The sequence below is a fragment of the Takifugu flavidus genome, chromosome 18, assembly GCF_003711565.1.
Source record: "Takifugu flavidus isolate HTHZ2018 chromosome 18, ASM371156v2, whole genome shotgun sequence".
Lineage (NCBI taxonomy): Eukaryota > Metazoa > Chordata > Actinopteri > Tetraodontiformes > Tetraodontidae > Takifugu > Takifugu flavidus.
This window is the reverse complement of record NC_079537.1, coordinates 1,876,595-1,897,787: the sequence shown is the minus strand read 5'-3', so window position 1 is coordinate 1,897,787 and position 21,193 is coordinate 1,876,595. Positions and strand designations below refer to the sequence as shown.

The window sequence follows — 21,193 nt, the reverse complement described above, 5'->3', positions numbered from 1 at the left end:
TCCGAGATGAGTTGTGCAGGAGATCCAAAACGACTGAACATTTCTCCCAGTTTCTCAATGGTCTTCCCTGCCGTTGTTGATCTCATTATAGCCACTTCCGACCATTTACTGTGGGCATCAACCGCGACCAGGAACATTCTGTCCTCAACTGGTCCTGCAAAATCAATGTGTACCCGATGCCATGGCTCCTGTGGAAACTCCCAGGAGTGAAGAGGCACTGGTGGAGGGTTGTTCCTTACTTTGTGGCACGATGAACAACTTGAAGCCATCTCTTCGATTTGTTTGTCCATTCCTGGCCACCAAAAGTAACTTCTTGCCATTTCCTTCATTCTGACAATTCCACTATGTCCTACATGACGTTGTTGCAACACTTGTGCACGCAATGATTGTGGAATGATCACCCGCCTCCCCCATAGCAAACACCCTGACTGAACAGAAAGCTCCAACCTCCGTCCCAGGTATGACTTCAGACGCGGATCGTCACCAGCAGTCCGACCTTTCACCATCATGTCCAGGACTGCTGACATTTCCGTGTCAATGCGAGTCTCCTTCTTCACTTGTACTGCAGAAACAGAGGCTTTGACACCTCCGTGAAGTAGAAGATGTCCGTGGCGTTTGACTCGGGTTTCGTAATAGGAAGCGGCAATCGGGACAGACCATCAGCATTGCAATGCGAATCTGATTTCCTGTATTTGATGTCATAGGAATGAGCAGATAACAACAGGGCCCATCTCTGCAGTCTCGATGCAGCAAGAGATGGTACCCAGTGTGTGGACCCAGAATGGTTGTAAGAGGTCGATGGTCAGTTAAGAGAGTGAAGTTTCTCCCATACAAGTACTGATGAAATTTACGGACCCCGAAAACGATACTTAATGCCTCTCGCTCCAGTTATGCATAGTTCAATTCTGCCTTGTTCAGCGTTCTGGAGGCAAAAGCGATTGGTTTTTTCTTCTCCGTTGGCATGACATGTGAAAGAACAGCTCCCTCCATACGGAGACGCGTCACAAGCAAGCTGCAGTGCCAGTGACGGGTTGAAGTGCGTTAGAACCTGCGAAGTTGTCGGCACATCCTTAGCTTTCTGGAATGCTGCCTGGCAGTTTTCGGTCCATTTCCACATTTTGTCTTTGCACAACAATTCATGCAATGGCTGCAGCGACGAAGCCAAATTTGGAATGAAGCGTCTGTAATAATTCAATAATCCTAAAAAGGATCGCAGCTGGCAGATGTTGTGTGGCGGTGGTGCATCGACGATGGCAGTGATTTTGGACGGTGCGGTGTGGAGTCCTTCCGCATCAATCACATGCCCCAGATACTCCACAGACGGCTTAAAGAACTCACATTTGTCTTTTCGAACTCTAAGTCCGTATTCCTCCAGCCTTTGAAGCGTCGCATCTAAGTTACGCAGATGCTCTTCATCGTTTGCTCCCGTACACATAATGTCATCAAGGTAACATTGTACACCTGGCAAGCCAGTAAGGATTTGATCCATGGCGCGCTGGAATAAAACAGGAGCTGAGGCTATTCCAAAAGGCAACCTGCGATACCTGAAAAGTCCTTTATGTGTGTTTATTGTTAACAGTTTGCGTGACTGTTCCTCCACGTGCATTTGCAGGTAAGCTTGGTTGAGATCTATTTTGCTGAATTTTTTTCCTCCAACAAGACCAGAAAATAAATCATCAATCAATGGGAGTGGATACTGCTCTGCTACCAGCACTGGGTTAGGGTTACTTTGAAGTCCCCACAGGTCCGGATTCCACCATTTTTCTTCGGTACCGGAAACAATAGGCGTGGCCCACTCACTGGTGGTCACAGGCTCTAAAACCTCTCTACCAAAGCATCCAAGTCAGCTTCCACCTTTGGCCTAATTGCGTAAGGTACTGGTCTTGCCTTGCGGAATACAGGTTCGCTCCCAGGTTTGACATGCAACTTAACAGTAATGTCCTTCATGCTACCTAACTCATCACGGAAGAGCTGGTCATGTTTTTCCAGTATCGACTGCAACTGTGTTGAATGAGTTGATAGCTTCCTTACCTCCTGCCAGTCAAGACGGATTTTCCTTAACCAGGTGCGCCCCATGATGGCGGTGAGGTTATCCCTGGTGACGTAGACGGGAAGTGTCTCTGACCGACCGTTACAGTGCACCAGTACATCCGTCATCCCTTTCATTTGCACTGGGTGTCCAGTATAGGCTCTGAAAACCGTATCCGAAGGTCGTAACTGAAGGTGCTTCAGGCATTTCTTGTAGGTTTTTAAGGACACAATGGATGCCTTTGACCCTGTGTCAATTTGCATTTTATAGAATGTCCCTCCAGCTCAGCATTAATCCAAAACCCATCTGACTTTTCATCCACACTCAACACTTTCACTGTGTTAATCTTAGCATACAATTCTTCTTCTGAGGAATCACTGTCCTCCATTTGACTTTTAACTGTGTTAACGTGTCTTTTCTTTGAACTTTGCATTGTCCTTTTTGTTTCTGCATGCTCGTTCCACGTGACCCTTCTTCCCACAGCTTCGGCAGGTCATTTCCTTACACTAGCATGTAGAAGCTAAGTGGCCAGACTTGCCACATCGAAAACATGGGCCTTGAGGGTTTGAGTTGGTAGTGCCAAGTTTGTGCACCCTCCCTGTGGCGTGCAGCTGCTGGACCTCTTTAGATGCCATTTCCATAGTGACACTAATATTAATGGCTCTCTCAAGGGTCAAATCACGTTCAGTGAGAAGCTTCTTCTGAATTGCCTCATTTCTTAATCCACACACAAGTCTGTCTCTTAATGAATCATTTAGGACATTTCCAAATTCACAATGTACAGCTAATTTACGTAAAGCTGCCACAACATGACGACAGACTCCCCCTCTTCCTGACTGAGTCCGTGAAACCAGAAACCGTTCTGCGATGACCAGAGGTTTGGGCGAAAAATGTGCCGAGAGGTTTGGGCGAAAAATGTGCCGTGAGCGTGTCCACAATTTGCTCGTAAATTTTACTTCCTGGCTTATCAGGTTGTAGAAGAGTTCGAAGCAAAATTAAAAGTCTTTGGTCCCATCACACTTAAAAAAGTGGGCACTAGCTTGACATCATCAATTTCGTTCGCTGCCACAAAATAAGCAAAACGCTCCGTGTACGAGTCCCATTGCTCCAAGCAATCATCAAAGGGGCCAATCGAGCCGATAACCTCCAGCCATCTTTCTAAGCTCCTGGTTACGGCACCGCTCCCTTTCACTTTTAATTGACTCCCCTTGTCCACTCACGTGTAGTCTCAGACGTCCACCGGTCCGCTCCTCCCGTCGAAAGGTGGCTGCGCCGATGTGTGAATAACTCCGTCGGGGAGAAAAAGAAAAACCCGACAAGGGAAACACATAAAATTTCCCCGCAGCGGACAACACGCGCTGATTCAGACGTCCTCGTCGCCACTTTTGTTATGTCGTCACTCTTGGTACGATAACAATAATCCGGGGACCACGATTTAGCTCGAAGAGTTCTTTTTATATATTTTATTTCAACAGGCCCAAAATACATAACAGTTAATAACAGTGTGGATAGTCTAAATCCTCTAAGTCCCCCAAAATAGTGTCAAGCCACTTAAACTAGAGGCATCAGGCATACATAGTGCTAAAATAACCAGGGATAGTACTTTGGGATCAATACTTACCAATATTGACGTGGCACCAAATACCACTTTGGGATCTCACCGTCTCTCAAGAAGTTGGTGGCAGCAGAAATCATATAGCATCTAATATTCTTGAATGTTTTTTGACATTTACTTTCACAACTTGATATCAACATTAGTTGGATGATTTGTTTGGAATTGCAAGGATAAATTTGCAACAAGAGGCCAGCTAAAGCTAGTATTATTTGCCACATCTTTAGCTTGCAATTGAGTAACAACTTTACATTATTTTCCCGACAAACTGCATTAAAGGCATATAATGGTGTATTTAATTGAACTTTTAAAACTTGATGTGATCTGTACATTATTTTTCATGCAGAGGGAAAAGAACAGAAAAGAGAGCTTCTAATGGAAAATGAAAATTCTGAAACTCGATGGAATGAGGAACTCAGACTAGTCCTCATCGGAAATACAGGAGCGGGCAAGAGTGCCTCCGGGAACACCATTTTGGGCCGAAGCCATTTCCTGTCAAAGATGAGCAGCAGCTCTGTCACCAAAATCTGCCAGCACGGGATCACTGAACTTACAGAGAAACAGGATTCCCAGAAGGATGGCACAGAGAGGAAAAAAGGAAAATCCTGGTCGTGGACGTGCCAGGTTTCAGTGACACTAGCCTCAGTAGGGAGCAGATTTTGGATGAAGTAACCAAATGTGTGGCTGTCGCTGCCCCCCCTGGTCCACATGCATTCCTGCTGGTGGTTCCATTAGGACGATACACAGACGGTGAAAACCAGGCTCTCTGTCAGTTGGCAGGGATATTTGGGGAAAATGCTGTCCGTCATCATACTGTGGTTTTGTTTACGAGAGGTGATGAGCTGGAAGGCCATGAAATAGAAACATACCTAAGGGACTCCCAGAAATCCCTTGCTAAACTCTCTGATTGGAGACGTGTGGAGGCAGATACCATGTATTCAACAATAAAGAAACTGGTAACACTCTGCAGGTGGAAGAGCTGTTAATGAAGGTGGACAACATGGTGAAGCACACAGCTGAAGGCTTTTACACCAATGCAATGTTTTCAGAAGCTGAGGCTATCATCAGGGAAGAACAGGAAAGGATGAGGGAGCAAGGGGAAGCAGATGGGCAGTCAGCAAGTGAGGAGAAATTTAGTGAAAAGCACTTCCAGCCCTCTGACCAACAGATGTAGGAACCAGTTCAGAGGGGCGCATACAGGTGGCAGCAGGGAGCAATCTTTGACATGCAGGAACGAGGCTGCGCTCTCTCCAGCCGTGCTGAAGAGAATTAAGATAATGGTGGCAGCGGCTGCTACGGGCTTGGTTGTAGGGGCCACGTTTGGGGTAGCTGTCCCTTTTGCAGCTGCAGCCGGGCATCACTTACTGGGACAACACTTGGGATAACAGGCTCTGCAGGGGCTCTGGGGGCACTAGTAGGGGGATGTTCTGGTGGTTGTGTTGGAATCATTGCAGGTACTGAAGCTGCCAGCGCTGGCGAGGCTGCTTTCAATACCTTGCAGCAAGTAAGTGCTATTGGCGCAGTCGCTGTAGCAAATGTTGCTAGCCCTGCTGCACCTATAGCGGCAGGTGTTGCTGGAGCTCAGAATACTCCAGCAGTAGGGAAAAGTTTGGCTAACATTGCTGGGGCTGTCGGCTCGGTGGCTAAAGTGGCCACAGCAGCCAGTGATCTGACATTCAAGGTGGTGAAGGAAAAAAGACAGCACACGGGAAAAGAAAAGAGCAGTTAAAAAGACCTGTTATGAATTCAATTTTAAAAAATAAATACTGGATTTAACAAGTAAGCTCTGGTTCACGCTTTACTTTTCAATTTTATGATGTGCAACTTTGGACTATAGAAATGAAACAGGCCTCAGCAAGCACAGCTAACAGCATAAGTGATCAAATATTTTAAGCACTAAGTAATTTGGCACCTTTTAAATGTAAAAGCAAGAAAAAATGTTGCTGCAGCAAGTTATATTGGTCTCTGGGTGCGTCAAATAAAGATGCTTAACTGCACCAACTGTACAATTGTGATTCCCACTTTTGTTTGTATGTTTGTATAGTGCATGAAATCTGACACAATTCCGTCAAAACTAAACTGATGCTGTACAATCATAAATGCAGATCATTTTAAAGAACGACACAAATTTCTTACAGTTGATTTGTCTAATTTAATCATTTTCATGCTTTTACTGTAACAGTAATCTCACCGCCTATAACATTTGTTTTTAACTGATGTTTATTTTGATGACCAGAAAGCCAAAAAGTGTTCTATAATGGAATAATTCTGGTGTTCTTGTTATTTTCCTGTTTGCATTCACATGAGAATATTTCAAGAACCTTTTCTAATGGTTGACTCGATATGCAATGTAAACAATATATATGTATTGTATGAATTAACTGCCAATAAACATCTTCAATCATAATTGTGAATCTTTCTTGTCTATAAATGCTTTACAAGATTTGTACATATAAAGAATTGATGATAATTGCACATAAAAGCCATTTTGTTATTAAATTTAAAGAAATTTAAAGCTCTGATAACATTTGGGATCCACCGCTAGATGGCAGTAAGTCTTCGCTCTTAAATAAAGTGTAACAGTGACGTCTCAACAATTCGAAGAGATGCAGCTTTACCTGTACCGAGAAGATGAAACAAGTTTGGAAGATTTGGAAAAATAACGGTTTTGGGGGGGAAAGAAAGACGTGGCTCTTGAGGGTGAGAGATCTTTCATGTGACAGTTTCTGTTTCTGTGTGCGTGCGTGTGGTGTGTGTGTGTGTGTGGGTGTGGGTGTGGGTGTGGGTGTGTGTGGGTGCACATGCTCATATCTCCTCGAGAGACAATCTCCCTGGATGACGCTCAGTTTTAACTTTTTCCCAGCTTTTCTTACACAGCCAGACCCCATTTTGTAGGTCAATGATGAAGAGACGTTGCTGTGCGTAAACTCAGCAACGTCTCTTGCAGTTTAATGAAGGAAAATGTATATTTCCAAGGAAAATTCTTATTATCATTATTTTATATTTACACTGAAGACTGGAAGGAATTGTGGGAAAAGGTTGTTGGTGTGAGGACACTTCTGAGGCAAATATTGACTTTGGTAAGCCACATTTACACATGCAGCCGTCCCCAGAAGTCTAAGAGAATTTCCCTTGCAGAAGCCATGTGTGAATAGCAACTAGAATGGATTATCCTGGGATTCTGCCTCTCCTGTTATTTCCCACCTTCCCACTGAGAGTCTTAGGATGTCTTGAAGGCGTCACCATGGCACGTGTCCTCTCGTTCCAAGTCTTCTTCTCTCGACCTGCAGTCCTCAGTGAAGCAGAGTTGAATATGCCAGCAGCTTTTGTGTAGCCCTGAAAAAGAAGTCTTGTTACATCCTTCCTCTGCTGATCTTTAGGTGTTGGAGGACTCCAGACAAATCCTGGTTGCGGCCAACATGCAGCCCGACGACCCGTTCCCGATGGACGACAAGATCAAAGAAGGTCTGGCTCATTTTCATCCTCTGTTGTCCCTTTTTTCTCCAGCTGCTGGCTGCACTCTCCCCACTCGCCCGGTGCACCTCTCATCCTCTCTCCCTGTTGAGAGGATGTTCCTCGTCCTCGTTCCTTTGGTTCAGTGACATCAGATTTTTTCCTCTTGCCATTTCTCCCTCCTCTCTGCAGCTTATTCACATGTGGTGGAGAACACGGCGTTTTTTGGCGACGTTGCATTGCGTTTCCCGCGCATCGTCCACCACTACTTTGACCGGAACTCTGAATGGGGCGGCCTGCTGCGCTGGGGGCTCCATTTCTGTAACCAGACCGGGGTCTTGACAGGAGGGGCCCACCAGCATGTCCTCACCCTGGTAAGGACACGCTACCGTAACCTCTCCTGGGCTGCAGCTGGGCCTGCTCCTTGTGAACCTGGTAAACCTCAAGATTCCAAAAGGGTTGTGTAGTGTTCAGACATTTGTTTGTAATTTTCTGTACATTTGAAGTTTAAAAAAACCATATGATGATGCAGTCAACTGTGAAAAACAATGCTTTTTTGCCTTATTATACACATTTCCTGTTTTATTACCTCTGTATCTATAGCAGGGGAGCAGTTACACATTTGTGTATCTTTGCGTCGTATTAGGACCTAAATTGCGTCGGCGTGTCACCATAATGTGTAAATGAGCTGCAAGTGTTGACCTTAATCATTTTTCTTTGCCATATAACAGAAAATTGCAATAACAGGGCAGTGCAATAAAATGTGGCTGCTGCAGGGATGTGAGAAAGTCCTCACGGCTCACATTCTGGAGCTTTTGCTTCAGTCTGTTGTCTTGTAACTGCGTCCCCATTCTCAGCCACCAGCGCCACAAATTGTGTCGTTTGTCTCCACGATTCTCCGCCGTTTGTTGTGACCTTTGCAACTCAAAAGAACAAAGCAGATAAACCGCTTTTCCCTGTCCAGTCTGCGGGTTAATGAGCCAAACTGTGGCATGATTAATCTGTGACCTTAGCCAAGCGCCAGGAGAATTACAGCATAGATTCATTTCAAGGCTGCCGGCAGCAGTTGGAGACCTGATAGCGTCCATGACCAAGTCAAAGTATTGATAGGTTCTGACTCCTGGTGTCGGAGGTGAGACGTGCAGCAGCATCTTTACGTTTCTTCTTTCTTTTTCTTTTTTCCCCCCTTCCTTATATTTCTGACTGGGTGTTCAGATGTCACAGGAGCTGGGAATAACGGAGAAAACTCCAGATTTTATGAATCCATACCGCACCGAGCGCGACGACGTGAGTAGCATATGGGTCCTACATTAATGGCAGTTTAAATCGGGTTGTCCACCAAACGTCATCTCATCCCAGGTGCTTCACACTGCCGAAGCTTTCAAGAAGATCCTGAGGGAGGAAGAGAAGAGGAGGAGAAAAGAAGAGAGAGGAAAGAAATCATTTTTATTCTAATATGTGTGGCTGCCAAAATATAGATGTGGTCTAACTTATAGAGGAGACACTTGGCCTGGTTTGATTTATTAATGTCAAACCAAATACCAACATTTATGATTTGTTGTTTGTTGAAAGAGAAATCTGTTATATATCTAATTTTTTTAAAGTTTTTGTGAAGGACGCAGTGACATTTTCTGTTTGCCATAAGGACAATGTACATTTCTGTTTGTCTTCATAAAAAGAACTGTGAACATCAGAGGGCAACTATGACTATTGCATTTGGGGGGCAAGATATGTTAAAAATTATGTTATTCATACTGCTTTTGTTTTGTCTTTTTCTTTGAAAGGGACATATTTTAGATCTATATACGTAAAATTGTGTAATTTTGAAATATTACAACTGTTGGACAACTATATGTATATTGAGAATTGATGATAATTGCACATAAAAGCCATTTGTTATTAAATTTAAAGAAATTTAAAGCTCTGATAACGTTTGTGATCCACCGCTAGATGGCAGTAAGTCTTCGCTCTGAAATAAAGTAACGGTGACGTCTCAACAATTCGAAGATGTACCGAGAAGATAAAACAAGTTTGGAAGATTTGGAAAAAGAACGATTTTTGGGGGAAAGAAAGACGTGGCTCTTGAGGGTGAGAAGATCTTTCATGTGACAGTTTCTGTTTTTGATCAGAAGGGTGGACAGTTCGCTGAGGACGAGGTCCAATGGCGCCGAACTCAAAGCGCTATTTGGTACCGACCACCAATATAGTGGTATCTATGCGATCACAAGTCTGGGGCGATCACCGATTAGTGAGATTAAATAAACCGATCACGATTCCATCGCCTGATGGATCAACTAAAGCAGGTGTGGGGACTCCCCGCCTCCGTATACGGCCTACGAGACCATTTCTACCGGCCCGCAACGCAATAAGATTTTTATATTTTATATGTGCACTTATACAGTGGGACCGTTCGCTAAACTCCGCGAGCTGCGAGTAGCAGCGGCAGCGTATTTTTGCCTTTCGTATCCTGAAATTTCTTTCGTAACAAGAGGAAATATTTTCCCGTTTTCTGAGATAAAACAGACGGTTATGTTATGTCTGAGTCAAGGTCAGGGTCAGTGAACACAGCATGTGATGTGCGTAATGGGCTGGACTGATTGACACGGACGAAAAATGCATAGCGAAACACGCTAAACTCGACGAGTTGAAAGGACAGATGAGTTTGGATAAAATAAACGGTCTTCGTCGGAGTTTGGAGTCTCAACAGGCAGCTTTCACACGACCATGTACCGACAGAGAGAATATTACGCGTGCAAGTTTTGTGGTGAGTGAATTAATAGCCACGAAGCTGAAACCTCACGCCGAAGGAGAGTTCGTGAACGTGCCTCGTATCCGCCGCTGAGGCGCTCGCGCCGGACAAAGTAAAATTGTTTCAAAGTGTGAATTTTTTTTCGTGAATAACTATTGAACTAAGACATATATTGTTATGATTCCAGTGGCTAATGGTATGTTTTTATGGTCAAGGAATCTAAATATGTAGTCAAAGTATATGTGGGACTAATATTTATGGTGGAAATCACAATATGCCAGGAATTGTTGCGCTTGGCGGACGTCTGCGCTCTCCGAGTGTTTTCTAGTTGTTATTATTATTGTCTTTATCTTTCTTTCTTTTCATTTATTTTCTTGATTATCTTGTTGTATTGAAGTTTTTGTGAGTAGGGGCCTCGAACAGGCCCTTACGGGTCTCTTGCCTCAACTCTGCACCTCTTTTTTTTTGTTTTTGTATGATCATGAAAACATATTTTACTTGTTTGTCATTTTATTCTATTTTTTTGGTGAATTTATATGCATGTGTGCTAAATAAATGATTCAAACTCAAATGCAGCAATCATGAGACTTAGTAACACAGTGGTTATAGACTTTTTTTTGGTCTTTTTTTTGCATGTGTTCATAATAGTATGGCCCTCGGAGGACTTTATAAAAATTGAAATGGCCCTCGATATGAAAAAGGTTCCCCACCCCTGATGTAGCGGGAGGTTTTGGTCCGAATGGACCGTAGTCTCCTGCCTGAGGGGAGGGGGGAAAACAGTCCGTGACCAGGGTGGGAAGGGTCGGCTGTGATCCGACCTGCACACCTCCGGGTCCTGGAGATATACAGGTCCTGGATGGATGGAAGCCTGCAGCCGTTCACCTTCTCGGCAGCGCGCACGACGCGCTGCAGCCTTAGTCTGTCCCTGACGGTGGCGCCAGCAAACCACACGGTGATGGAGGAGGTGAGGATGGACTCGATGATGGCCGTATAAAACTGCGCCAACATCCTGGGAGGCAGTTTGAGCTTTCTCAGCTGCCGTAGGAAGAACATCCTTTGCTGGGCCTTCTTGATGAGGGAGCTGATGGTTGGCTCCCACTTAAGGTCCCGGGTGATGGTGGTGCCCAGGAAGCGGAAGGAGTCCACAGTGGTGATGGGGGAGTCCATGAGGGCAAGGGGGGGCAAAGGGGCTGTGACTTTCCTGAAGTCCACAATCATCTCCACTGTTTTCTCAGCGTTCAGCTGCAGGTTGTTGTGTCCGCACCAGGACACCAGTCGAGCCACCTCCCTCCTGTAGGCAGTCTCATCGCCATTGGAGATGAGTGCGATGAGGGTGGTGTCATCCGCAAACTTGATCAGCTTGACAGACTGGTGGCTGAAGCAGCAGAACAATCACAAGTTGGCACTGGGAAAGACTCAGCACACTAAATTTACCTTTAATTGATGTTGAAGGTAAACGAACATACAGTTGTTAACTATTGTGTCATACGTCCTTCTGTAATAACCGTTTCCCTAGTTTCTCATTACAAAACTCTACATTTCTAACATTGTTCCCCTAATCCTTTATATGTACAAATCTTGTAAAGCATTTATAGCCAAGAAAGATTCACAATTATGATTGAAGATGTTTATTGGCAGTTAATTCATATATATTTCATATATATTGTTTACATTGCATATCGAGTCACATTAGAAAAGGTTCTGGAAATATTCTCATGTGAATGCAAACAGGAAAATAACAAGAACACCAGAATTATTCCATTATAGAACACTTTTTGGCTTTCTGGCCATCAAAATAAACATCAGTTAAAAATAAATGTTATAGGCTGGTGAGATTACTGTTACAGTAAAAGCATGAAAATGATTAAATTAGACAAATCAACTGTAAGAAATTTGTGTCGTTCTTTAAAATGATCTGCATTTATGATTGTACAGCATCAGTTTAGTTTTGACGGAATTGTGTCATATTTCATGCACTATACAAACATACAAACTAAAGTAGGAATCACAATTGTACAGTTGGTGCAGTTAAGCATCTTTATTTGACGCACCCAGAGACCAATATAACTTGCTGCAGTAACATTTTTTCTTGCTTTTACATTTAAAAGGTGCCAAATTACTTAGTGCTTAATATATTTGATCACTTATGCTGTTAGCTGCGCTTGCTGAGGGCCTGTTTCATTTCTATAGTCCATAGTTGCACATCATAAAATTAAAAGAAAAGTAAAGCGTGAACCAGAGCTTACTTGTTAAATCCAGTATCTATTTTTTAAAATTGAATTCATAACTGGTCTTCTCTGAGTAACTGCTCTCTTCTTTTCCCGTGTGCTGTGTTTTTTCCTTCACCACCTTGACTGTCAGACCACTGACCGCTGTGACGCCTGCAACCACCGAGCCGACAGCCCCAGCAATGTTAGCCAAACTTTTCCCTACTGCTGGAGTATTCTGAGCTCCAGCAACACCTGCAGAGACTGTTATCCCAGTGTTTTCTTGCCAAGCCAGCAGCTTGCCCGTGCAGCTGCTGCAGGTAAAGCTAGCCTAAACATGTTCAGTACAGCATAGCCCGTAGCAGCCGCTGCCACCATTATCTTAATTCTCTTCAGCACGGCTGGAGAGAGCGCAGCCTTGATCCTGAATGTCAAAGATTGCTCCAAGCGGCCACCTGCATGCGTCCCTCTGGACTGGTTCCTACATCTGTTGGTCAGAGGGCTGGAAGTGCTGCCACTCCTCTTCCTTTTGCATCCTTTTCCCCTAAATTTCTCCTCACTTGCCGACTGCCCATCTGCTTCCCCTTGCTCCCTCATCCTTTCCTGTTCTTCCCGATCCGCTACTGTGTGCTGCCTGCTTTCGGGTCCTGGTACAACCGCTTGTAACAGTCTGACCTATTAACATTGAATTTTTATTTTGTATTGTATGCTATTGTATTTATAAAGTATCCTTGGTGTAAACCTGGATCCTTTTTCTTCCACGAGGGGAAACAATTTCCTAACTTGTTTTCATTCCTTTGTCCCAACTATAGTCACACTTTTGAAAGCGGCAAATCCAAATCTGCAGCTGGTTCTCTACTTTGACCATAGGCTGAAAAGCGAAGTGACCCTATGTGCAACCGCGGACATCCGTTAGGTGGGTCTGAGACCAATGTACTCCCTTCATTGACAATCATGAAATACTCAACTTTTTATATCATATAATTATTTATATGATGGTCCATCAAAAACATTCCAGATTGCCGTTTAGCGTTGCATAAGTTGTTTTACCTGCCCTCTTTCCTTCGAAGATTTTTCACTGCGCCGACATGTTTGCTCGTGAATTTGACAGGCTCCAATAAACTGATGAAAATAAACGAGCTATTTATGTTTTACAGCTAATTAAGCTGTAAAACATTATACTTTAGTTTTAGGGCGAATAATCACTGCCCTCTAGTGGTAGACAGAACTTTTATTAACTGTTCTTGATCTTTTCCCTTTAGTTGATCCATCAGGCGATGGAATCGTGATCGGTTTATTTAATCTCACTAATCGGTGATCGCCCCCAGACTTGTGATCGCATAGATGCCACTATATTGGTGGTCGGTACCAAATAGCGCTTTGAGTTCGGCGCTATTGGACCTCGTCCTCAGCGAACTGTCCACCCTTCTGATCAAAAACAGAAACTGTCACATTAAGATTAACTCACCACAAAGACATGGCTCTGTCTGACTCCAAGGAGACGTTTCTTGTTCAACTCCTTCAAGCTTCTGGTTCCGTCTTCTTGATACAGCTAATTAAGCTGTAAAACATTATAGTTTTGTTTTAGAGTGAATAATCACTGCCCTCTAGTGGTAGACAGAACTTTTATTAACTGTTCTTTATCTTTTCCCTTTAGTTGTGGCATGTCCAAAGTCCGGCCCGGGGGCCAATCACGGCCCGCGGTAAGATTTCATACGGCCCGCAACTTCAGTCTTACAATGTATTATTTATGGCCCGCTGGCACTAACAGAATAAATAAATCACTAAAATGTAATTCCTCCTTTCTTGTAGATCTTGTAAAAGACAAGAGCAAAATTTACTTGTTTTAAACTTGAATGATAACAGACAACTTTGCATTACATTTATCAAACTCATGGAAATTTAAGGTATTCCATAAAGTTCAGTGTTCAATGTTATCTGACTCTCCAGATATGAATTAAAGGCAGAATTGTGTTTTTAGAGTTGTTATCGTCTGCCTGAGTGGCTTATATTTGGTTACACTGCCATTTGAAAAATAAAGAGAATTGTGACAATGAAAATTGTTTTATAATAGTGTACATTTGCATGTAACTTTTCTGGTTAAAAAAAACCATCAGAAGGATCTACTGGCCCCCGGGCATCTTCACGTTATCAAATCTGGCCCGCTTTGCAAAAAGTTTGGACACCCCTGCTTTAGTCGATCCATCACGCGATGGAATCGTGATCGGTTTATTTAATCTCACTAATCGGTGATCGCACCCAGACTTGTGATCGCACAAATGCCACTATATTGGTGGTCGGTACCAAATAGCACTTTGAGTTTGGCGCCATTGGACCTCGTCCTCAGCGAACTGTCCACCCTTCTGATCAAAAACACAAACTGTCACATGAAAGATCTTCTCACCCTCAAGAGCCACGTCTTTTTTCCCCCCAAAAAAATCGTTATTTTTCCAAATCTTCCAAACTTGTTTCATCTTCTCGGTACAGGTAAAGCTGCATCTCTTCGAATTGTTGAGACGTCACTGTTACTTTATTTCAGAGCGAAGACTTACTGCCATCTAGCGGTGGATCACAAACGTTATCAGAGCTTTAAATTTCTTTAAATTTAATAACAAAATGGCTTTTATGTGCAATTATCATCAATTCTTTATATGTACAAATCTTGTAAAGCATTTATAGCCAAGAAAGATTCACAATTATGATTGAAGATGTTTATTGGCAGTTATTTCAGACAACAAACATATATTGTTTACATTGCATATCGAGTCAACCATTAGAAAAGGTTCTTGAAATATTCTCATGTGAATGCAAACAGGAAAATAACAAGAACACCAGAATTATTCCATTATAGAACACTTTTTGGCTTTCTGGTCATCAAAATAAACATCAGTTAAAAACAAATGTTATAGGCTGGTGAGATTACTGTTACAGTAAAAGCATGAAAATGATTAAATTAGACAAATCAACTGTAAGAAATTTGTGTCGTTCTTTAAAATGATCGGCATTTATGATTGTACAGCATCAGTTTTGACGGAATTGTGTCAGATTTCATGCACTATACAAACATACAAACAAAAGTAGGAATCACAATTGTACAGTTGGTGCAGTTAAGCATCTTTATTTGACGCACCCAGAGACCAATATAACTTGCTGCAGCAACATTTTTTCTTGCTTTTACATTTAAAAGGTGCCAAATTACTTAGTGCTTAAAATATTTGATCACTTATGCTGTTAGCTGTGCTTTCTAAAGGCCCGTTTCATTTCTATAGTCCATAGTTGCACATCATAAAATTGAAGTAAAGCGTGAACCAGAGCTTACTTGTTAAATCCAGTATTTATTTTTTAAAATTGAATTCATAACAGGTCTTCTCTGAGTAACTGCTCTTTTCTTTTCCCGTGCGCTGTCTTTTTTCCTTCACCACCTTGAATGTCAGACCACTGACCACTGTGGCCACTGCAGCCAGCGAGCCGACAGCCCCAGCAATGTTAGCCAAACTTTGCCCTACTGCTGGAATATTCTGAGCTCCAGCAACACCTGCCGCTATAGGTGCAGCAGGGCTAGGAACATTTGTTACACTTGCCGCTATAGGTGCAGCAGGGCTAGCAACATTTGTTACACTTGCCTCTATACGTGCAGCAGGGCTAGCAACATATGTTACACTTGCCGCTATAGGTGCAGCAGGGGTAGCAACATTTGTTACACTTGCCGCTATAGGTGCAGCAGGGCTAGCAACATTTGTTACACTTGCCTCTATACGTACAGCAGGGCTAGCAACATTTGTTACACTTGCCGCTATAGGTGCAGCAAGGCTAGCAACATTTGTTACACTTGCTGCTATAGGTGCAGCAGGGCTAGCAATATTTGTTACACTTGCCGCTATAGGTGCAGCAGGGCTAGCAACATTTGATACACTTGCCACTATAGGTGCAGCAGGGCTAGCAACATTTGATACACTTGCCACTATAGGTGCAGCAGGGCTAGCAACATTTGCTACAGCTCCTGCGCCTATAACAGCGCTCCCAAGGTGAGTCCTACAGCTCCTCCCAGGCCTACAGCGACTGTGCCAATAGCACTTACTAGCTGCAAGGTATTGAAAGCAGCCTCGGGAGCGCTGGCAGCTTCAGTACCTGCAATGATTCCAACACAACCACCAGAACATCCCCCTACTAGTGCCCCCAGAGCCCCTGCAGAGCCTGTTATTTCAAGTGTTGTCCCGGTAAGAGATGCCCCGGCTGCAGCTACTAAAGGGACAGCTGCCCCAAACGTGGCCCCTACAACCAAGCCCGTAGCAGCCGCTGCCACCACTATCTTACTTCTCTTCAGCACGTCAGGAGAGAGCGCAGCCTTGATCCTGCATGTCAAAGATTGCTCCCAGCTGCCACCTGCATGCGTCCCTCTGGACTGGTTCCTACGTCTGTTGGTCAGAGGGCTGGAAGTGCTTTCCCCGCTAAATTTCTCCTCACTTGCCGACTGCCCATCTGCTTCCCCGTGCTCCCCCATCCTTTCCTGTTCTTCCCTGATGATCGCCTCAGCTTCTGAAAACATTGCACTGGTGTAAAAGCCTTCAGCTGTGTGCTTCACCATGTTGTCCACCTTCATTAACAGCTCTTCCACCTGCAGAGTGTTACCAGTTTCTTTATTGTTGAATACATGGTATCTGCCTCCACACGTCTCAATCAGAGAGTTTAGCAAGGGATTTCTGGAGCTCCTTAGGTATGTTTCTATTTCAAGGCCTTCCAGCTCGTCACCTCTAGTAAACAAAACCACAGTATGATGACGGACAGCATTTTCCCCAAATATCCCTGCCAACTGACGGAGAGCCTGGTTTTCACCGTCTGTGTATCGTCCTAATGGAACCACCAGCAGGAATGCATGTGGACCAGGGGCAGCGACAGCCACACATTTGGTTACTTCATCCAAAATCTGCTCCCCACTGAGGCTAGTGTCCCCGAAACCTGGCACGTCCACGACCAGGATTTTCCTTTTTCTCCTCTCTGTGTCAGTCTGGCCATCCTTCTGGGAATCCTGATTCTCTGTAAGTTCAGTGATCCCGTGCTGGCAGTGCTTGGTGACAGAACTGCCGCTCTTCTTTGACTGGAAATGCCTTCGGCCCAAAATGGTGTTCCCAGAGGCACTCTTGCCCGCTCCTGTATTTCCGATGAGGACTAGTCTGAGTTCCTCATTCCTTCGAGTTTCAGAATTTTCATTTTCCATTAGAAGCTCTCTTTTCTGTTCTTTTCCCTCTGCATGAAAAATAATGTACAGATCACATCAAGTTTTAAAAGTTCAATTAAATACACCATTATATGCCTTTAATGCAGTTTGTTGGGAAAATAACGTAAAGTTGTTACTCAATTGCAAGCTAAAGACGGGCAGCTTTAGCTGGCCTCTTGTTGCAAATTTATCCTTGCAATTCCAAACAAAATCATCAACTATAGTTGTGAAAGAAAATGTCAAAACAAAACATTGCAAGAATATTAGATGCAATATGATTTTTGCTGCCACCAACTTCTTGAGAGACAGTGAGATCCCAAAGCTATTTAAGCTGTAAAACATTATACTTTCGTTTAGAGCGAATAATCATGGTCCTCTCACTGCGCTTGATCCTTCAGGCGATGGAATCGTGATCGGTTTATTTAATCTCACTAATCGGTGATCGCCCCCACACTTGTGATCACATAGATGCCACTATATTGGTGGTCGGTACCAAATAGCGCTTTGAGTTCGGCGCTATTGGACCTCGTCCTCAGCGAACTGTCCACCCTTCTGATCAAAAACAGAAACTGTCACATTAAGATTAACTCACCACGGAAAGACATGGCTCTGTCTGACTCCAAGAAGACGTTTCTTGTTCAACTCCTTCAAACTTCTGGTTCCGTCTTCCTGATACAGCTAATTATAAACATTATAGTTTCCTTTTAGAGTGAATAATCACTGTCCTCTAGTGGTAGAACAGAACTTTTATTAACTGTTCTTGATCTTTTCCCTTTAGTTCAGGGGTGGGGAACCTTTTCATATCGAGGGCCATTTCAATTTTTATAAAGTCCTCCGATGGCCATACTATTATGAACACATGCAAAAAAAAGACCAAAAAAAAGTCTATAACCACTGTGTTACTAAGTCTCATGATTGCTGCATTTGAGTTTGAATTATTTATTTAGCACACATGCATATAAAATCACCAAAAAAAATAGAATAAAATGACAAACAAGTAAACATACCATTAGCCACTGGAATCATAACAATATATGTCTTAGTTCAATAGTTATTCACGAAAAAAAATTCACGCTTTGAAACAATTTTACTTCGTCCGGCGCGAGCGCCTCAGCGGCGGATACGAGGCACGTTCACGAACTCTCCTTCGGCGTGAGGTTTCAGCTTCGTGGCTATTAATTCACTCACCACAAAACTTGCACGCGTAATATTCTCTCTGTCGGTACATGGTCGTGTGTGAAAGCTGCCTGTTGAGACTCCAAACTCCGACGAAGACCGTTAATTTTATCCAAACTCATCTGTCCTTTCAACTCGTCGAGTTTAGCGTGTTTCGCTATGCATTTTTCGTCCGTGTCAATCAGTCCAGCCCATTACGTACATCACATGCTGTGTTCACTGACCCTGACCTTGACTCAGACATAACATAACCGTCTGTTTTATCTCAGAAAATGGGAAAATATTTCCTCTTGTTACGAAAGAAATTTCAGGATACGAAAGGCAAAAATACGCTACCGCTGCTACTCGCAGCTCGCGGAGTTTAGCGAACGGTCCCACTGTATAAGTGCACATATAAAATATAAAAATCTTATTGCGTTGCGGGCCGGTAGAAATGGTCTCGTAGGCCGTATACGGAGGCGGGGAGTTCCCCACCCCTGCTTTAGTTGATCCATCAGGCGATGGAATCGTGATCGGTTTATTTAATCTCACTAATCCAGCGCTTCTCAAATAGTGGGGCGCGCCCCCCTGGGGGGGCGCGGTGCGATGCCAGGGGGGGCGCGTGTGACCCCGGAGAACATGTTTTATTTTTTTTTTTTGCCGTACTAGAATAAAGTGTAATTGCACATCCCGCGCGCACACACCACAGAGCAAGAGATAGGAAGTGCAGTGAACAAACCACCAAAAATACTTAACAGTGATGAAAAGAAAGGCGGAGAGAGACGGAGATAATGAGACAAACGAAAGTCTCCCGAAAGCTAAGACGAGGAAATATGACGAAGCCTTTATAGCGCTTGGCTTCACTGCGACTACGGTGGGAGACGAGGAAAGACCGGTGTGTTTACTGTGTCTAAAAATGTTGGCAGGACAGCATGAAGCCAAATAAATGAAGGCGTCACTTAAAGACATTACACCCCAGTCACGCTGATCAGCCGCTTGAGTTTTTTTTGGCAAAAACGTGCCGAATATTGGCAACAATCATCCCGCTTTGGTCTATATTTCTTTCTTTTTTGTTTTCTTTAATATTAATAAGGATACAATGCTATGCAGAGGTGTACTTATAACAATTTCATAGACAAATGATACTAATTATAGTCACGGCCGGGGGGGGGGGGGGGGGGGGCGCAAAATGTTTTCTTCTTCCTGGGGGGGGCGTAACAGCACAGAAAATAATTGAGAAGCACTGCACTAATCGGTGATCGCCCCCAGACTTGTGATCGCATAGATACCACTATATTGGTGGTCGGTACCAAATAGCGCTTTGAGTTCGGCGCCATTGGACTTCGTCCTCAGCGAACGGTCCACCCTTCTGATCAAAAACAGAAACTGTCACATGAAAGATCTTCTCACCCTCAAGAGCCACGTCTTTCTTTCCCCCCAAAAATCGTTCTTTTTCCAAATCTTCTAAACTTGTTTTATCTTCTCGGTACAGGTAAAGCTGCATCTCTTCGAATTGTTGAGACGTCACCGTTACTTTATTTCAGAGCGAAGACTTACTGCCATCTAGCGGTGGATCACAAACGTTATCAGAGCTTTACATTTCTTTAAATTAATAACAAAATGGCTTTTATGTGCAATTATCATCAATTCTCAATATACATATAGTTGTCCAACAGTTGTAATATTTCAAAATTACACCAATTTTACGTATATAGATCTAAAATATGTCCCTTTCAAAGAAAAAGACAAAACAAAAGCAGTATGAATAACATAATTTTTAACATATCTTGCCCCCCAAATGCAATAGTCATAGTTGCCCTCTGATGTTCACAGTTCTTTTTTATGAAGACAAACAGAAATTGTACATGGTCCTTATGGCAAACAGAAAATGTCACTGCGTCCTTCACAAAAACTTTAAAAAAAATTAGATATATAACAGATTTCTCTTTCAACAAACAACAAATCATAAATGTTGGTATTTTGGTTTGACATTAATAAATCATAACCAGACCAAGTGTCTCCTCTATAAGTTAGACCACATCTATATTTTGGCAGCCACACATATTAGAATAAAAATGATTTCTTTCCTCTTCTCTTCTTTTCTCCTCCTCTTCTCTTCCTCCCTCAGGATCTTCTTGAAAGCTTCGGCAGTGTGAAGCACCTGGGATGAGATGACGTTTGGTGGACAACCCGATTTAAACTGCCATTAATGTAGGACCCATATGCTACTCACGTCGTCGCGCTCGGTGCGGTATGGATTCATAAAATCTGGAGTTTTCTCCGTTATTCCCAGCTCCTGTGACATCTGAACACCCAGTCAGAAATATAAGGAAGGGGGGAAAAAAGAAAGAAGAAACGTAAAGATGCTGCTGCACGTCTCACCTCCGACACCAGGAGTCAGAACCTATCAATACTTTGACTTGGTCATGGACGCTATCAGGTCTCCAACTGCTGCCGGCAGCCTTGAAATGAATCTATGCTGTAATTCTCCTGGCGCTTGGCTAAGGTCACAGATTAATCATGCCACAGTTTGGCTCATTAACCCGCAGACTGGACAGGGAAAAGCGGTTTATCTGCTTTGTTCTGGAGGTGTGCAGGTCGGATCACGGCCGACCCTTCCCACCCTGGTCACGGACTGTTTTCCCCCCTCCCCTCAGGCAGGAGACTACGGTCCATTCGGACCAGAACCTCCCGCTACATGAACAGCTTCTTCCCCTCTGCCATCAGGCTGCTGAACACCAAGTGACTCATCACTGAAGCACCATGTACAGCA

General features: G+C 43.6%; 2 protein-coding genes, 1 long non-coding RNA gene and 1 pseudogene across 3 annotated transcripts; 2 read left to right on the top strand and 2 right to left on the bottom strand.

Moving 5' to 3' along the window:
• Positions 1-2,896: 2,896 nt before the first annotated feature.
• Positions 2,897-6,048, top strand: LOC130515260 (GTPase IMAP family member 4-like; annotated as a pseudogene).
• A 570-nt stretch (positions 6,049-6,618) lies between these two features.
• Positions 6,619-8,848, top strand: LOC130514361 (coiled-coil domain-containing protein 134-like). The gene is made up of 4 exons (XM_057013892.1): positions 6,619-7,106; positions 7,287-7,468; positions 8,310-8,381; positions 8,454-8,848. The coding sequence occupies exons 1-4, from the start codon at positions 7,061-7,063 to the stop codon at positions 8,547-8,549; spliced, it is 396 nt and encodes a 131-aa protein (XP_056869872.1). The 5' UTR covers positions 6,619-7,060; the 3' UTR covers positions 8,550-8,848.
• Positions 8,849-16,041: 7,193 nt separating this feature from the next.
• Positions 16,042-18,029, bottom strand: LOC130514346 (GTPase IMAP family member 4-like). Its single transcript, XM_057013874.1, has 2 exons — positions 17,858-18,029; positions 16,042-17,294 (listed from the first exon to the last, which is right to left on the bottom strand). Exons 1-2 carry the CDS (start codon positions 17,868-17,870, stop codon positions 16,057-16,059), a joined length of 1,251 nt encoding a protein of 416 aa, XP_056869854.1. The 5' UTR covers positions 17,871-18,029; the 3' UTR covers positions 16,042-16,056.
• A 1,904-nt stretch (positions 18,030-19,933) lies between these two features.
• On the bottom strand, positions 19,934-20,998 carry LOC130514363 (uncharacterized). Its single transcript, XR_008946982.1, has 2 exons — positions 20,654-20,998; positions 19,934-20,581 (listed from the first exon to the last, which is right to left on the bottom strand). It is a non-coding gene; the product is annotated as an uncharacterized LOC130514363 (long non-coding RNA).
• Positions 20,999-21,193: the final 195 nt, after the last annotated feature.